Source organism: Solanum lycopersicum, chromosome 9 (assembly GCF_036512215.1).
Source record: "Solanum lycopersicum chromosome 9, SLM_r2.1".
Classification (NCBI taxonomy): Eukaryota; Viridiplantae; Streptophyta; class Magnoliopsida; order Solanales; family Solanaceae; genus Solanum; species Solanum lycopersicum.
Window position 1 is genome coordinate 55,417,695 of NC_090808.1, and position 3,888 is coordinate 55,421,582.

General features: G+C 35.8%; 1 protein-coding gene across 1 annotated transcript; it reads left to right on the top strand.

The window, feature by feature from the left end:
• The first annotated feature begins 344 nt into the window (after positions 1-344).
• On the top strand, positions 345-3,134 carry LOC101257806 (uncharacterized). The gene is made up of 5 exons (XM_004247041.5): positions 345-590; positions 1,154-1,227; positions 1,343-1,440; positions 1,684-2,000; positions 2,545-3,134. Exons 2-5 carry the CDS (start codon positions 1,219-1,221, stop codon positions 2,949-2,951), a joined length of 831 nt encoding a protein of 276 aa, XP_004247089.1. The 5' UTR covers positions 345-590; positions 1,154-1,218; the 3' UTR covers positions 2,952-3,134.
• Positions 3,135-3,888: the final 754 nt, after the last annotated feature.

Sequence of the window (3,888 nt, forward strand, 5' to 3'; positions counted from 1 at the left end):
AATTCAATGGATTTATAACATTTTTATCTTTATTAACTATTGTCAAATTTATTATTAAAATAACTAAATATTAATTAATTACTAATTCTAATGCTAACTAATGAAGAGTAAAATTACAAAAAATACTCAAAAAAATAGTCTTGAAAACTGACCAATTAATTTAATTTGAGAAAAGAAAAATTCCTTAAAAAATAACTTAAGATGAAATCGAGGAAGTATCGTTAAAATGTAATTAATAAATCGAGTTTTAATTTGTTAAGGTTTTAGTGTATATACTTTTTATTTAATAAATGCTATGCATTAATTATTAATATAAATATTAATAAAGGTAAATAATGGTTAATACCGACCCTTTGTGACTAATGAATACGAGGGCGCTTACGGTTGAATGGTTGGGCACATAGTCCGACATAAAGCAACGTGTCAAAATTCTATTGGTTAGTAGTTTCTAGAAGGGTATGGAATAGTGTGTTTGGGTTATGGTAGAAGATCTCGCAGCAATATAAAAGTCCCAAATTTTCTGGAATTTGCATTCTTTTTATCGACGCCAAACAACAATACAATTTTCCTTCGATTTGCCTAATTCTCAGGTAACTTATCAAATTCTCTTGCTTTGATCTGCATGTATTTGATTTTTATCTGTAAATTAGTGTCCGCTTGAAGGAATTGCTCGATTAGGGCTCTCTTTTTTCCAATTGTAAGCAATTACTCTGTCACAATTGTTTATTGCGACACTGATTTGTTAATTTTGGTTAGGATAGTTGAAGAAGGTAAAGTATTTGGTGTTTTAGTTTTCTGGGAATTCAAGGTTGACTTTGTGTTTCTAATGGGATTGATGATTGGGGAAGAAATATGCATCTCATCTCAGTATTGTGATGTTTCAATGATTTCTTGGTTGGCAAGTTAAGCTACTGTTTGGTTGATAAGGATAATAATGCGGTACTGATGTGTGTTTTTGATTTGTTGTTTCACATGTTTGTTTTTCTAGCTTGGTCTTTCTTGCTTTTCAAGTTAAATCCCCAATTAGTTGATCTTTCCCTTTTTACATCTCGATGGTGTCTAACTTCCCAGACCACACTTGTGGGATTTTACTAGATATGTTGTTGTTGTAGTAGTACTGTGTCTAATGTTCAACTTGACTTTCATGGTTTAGGTCATCTTTCCAGCTCCACTTGGTTGTGTAGTGAATTTCTTTCCAAGAAAACTTTTTATTTGGAGATGGCTGAGGTATTGTAACCTTTTCTCAGATGCTGGTTTATTAATCTTTATCAATATCGCGTTTGATCTACCTTGCTGTGTTGGAGGCTCATGTATTTATGATTATAATCTTTGATTGTGGCAGGACGGTCACAAGGTTATCTTAAACGTCTATGACTTGAGTCAAGGTTTAGCTCGACAGTTATCTACTACTTTTCTGGGAAAAGCTATTGAAGGAATATGGTAAGTTGCATCTATTTGAAGGACATTCTTTTCTTTTGAGGGGTTGTCTAATTAGTAATATTAAGTATGATTGGAACTTATGCCCTGTTAGACTCTTTAAGAGCATATCTTAAACATGTTAGCTAGGTTACATTTTTGTGTTTTCTTGTGGATCCCGATACGTTCTTGTCCATCATAACAGTAAAATTAGTAGCTTTCCTTCTCTCCCTATTCAAGTCAGATTGTTGTGTATCCTTTCTGTAGGCACACAGGAGTAGTGGTTTATGGTCATGAATATTATTTTGGAGGCGGTATACAACATGCTCCAGCTGGGACGACACCATATGGGACTCCTATTAAAGTTGTAGATCTGGGTGTCACCCACATACCAAAGGATGTCTTTGAAATGTATTTGCAAGAGATAAGCCCTCGGTATACTGCAGAGACATACAGTTTGCTTACCCACAACTGCAACAATTTCAGCAATGAGATTGCTCAATTTTTGGTCGGTGCAACCATTCCAGAATATATTTTGAATCTTCCTAATGAGGTTACAAATAGCCCGATGGGTGCCCTTATAAGTAAGTCTTTCTTTGCACTTCCTTTGTTGAACCCCTCCATAAAACTTGTATGACTGACATAAATACCTGATTCTGTTTTTAATGTTGATATGATAATTGGTGTTCTGTGCCGGTTCCTTCCTGTCCTTTTTGTCTTTATCATCTAGAAATTTCAGGATTATGATGCTTTTTCTTGCGAGTCAAGTGTAGTGCTTTATAAGTTCTGTGGTGAAGTGTAGGACATGCCGACTAATTGCATGATGCTTTTTCAAACAAGTTAATATGTTTTGACTGCTTACATAATTTGAGATAGGGTTCTTAGATATTCAAAATAGTGCTCTACTTGAAAGCACATTTGAGATATATACCTATGGTGCTTTGGCCTCACTTTTCTGATTGTGACTTCTCCCGACGTTAGGTTTGTATTTATGTATGTGAAGTTACTCATTACTTATTAAAAAAAGAAATGTACAGTGCTCCTCATTTGGATTGAAAGTAATATTTGGAGAAAATTTAGTGAAATGTCCAGTTCTTGGAACTTACTCCTGGTATTATCTTGATGCAGTGCCTATGATACAACAACTGGAATCAACGTTGAGGGCTAATGCAGTACCACAAGCACCCCAGTTCCGACCAGCTACTGTTGCTCCTGCTTCCCAGCCGACACTTTCTGTTGGGAAGTCCTCTAGTAGCGGTATTAATCAATCCAAAAAGCCCGAGAGCCAAGATGGAGAGAAGAAGAATGTTAATGTGCCCTCTGCGGTCAAACCTGTGGAAGAGCAGGAGAAGACGCCTGCTAATGCGGTTGTGAAAGATCCTCTTGGTGATGCTCGGAACAAGGTACAAGAGGAAATCACCCGTGAATTTGCTGCAATCATGGCTACTGGGACATTGCGTGCAAGTGAGGCTGCTGCTTTAGCAACTAAAAAAGTTATGCAAAGATATGGAGATACATTTGCTGCTATGAACTAATGACAACGAAGTTGTCTTTATAAATTCATCTGTATTGGAAATTTAATATCCAACTGATTTGATGTAAGGTAGACTTATTGGATGCTTAGTAGGAGATGAGCAAACATTCTTCCTTGAAAGAGATCCGCATTATTGTACTCTTTCTGGACTTCATACATTGAATAAGTTCACTTTTTACAACTACGACTTGTGTTTATGAATCCTTTTCCTTGAAAGAGATAACACATACTCTACTCTTTCTCGAAATTGAAAATTGAAGCTGAACCTGGATAAACACTTGATTGGTGTAGTTTTGCTTCTGTTTGGGGGTTAAGTTGGCGTTTCTATCTCGGTGTCAACCTCCTTTTGTGTCTTTTGTTGGAGTGTTAACTTGCAGATATTATATTGAGGAAATGAAATAAGAGTGAATGTAGTTTGTGAATGAGAAATTCTCAAACTGGTTAGAACTTACTTGACAGATTGAAAAAGTTTGTCCTTGAAACAGAATGTCATATAATTGTCTTTTTATTCTTCTTAACAAATTTTGGAGGTTGTTTGTCACGACCGGAATCTAGACCCCAGACGTGACCGGCGTCGTTGACCTCTCAGAGGTCGCAAACAAGCCTACTTACGTCATTCTTACCTTACATATGTTAATTTTAGCGGAAAATTTGAAATTTTTGATTCTTCAATCATACTTGCTAAATATTCTTAATATTTCGTAATCGTTCATCATCAACCTTCTAACATTTAAGAGATAAGCAACTGAAAAAAATAATTCATTAAGTATTAATTGTATATCGGCCAAAATAGCACCAATACAAAGTCTGAACCAAAACAGGAAAGAAGCACTAGTGGAACATGCTCCACTAGCTCAGCTAGAATGTAAAACAGTAGCATCCTCGAAAGCATGAGGACCTACCAAACTCCGGATGAATGCTAACGTCCGGATAGCTGC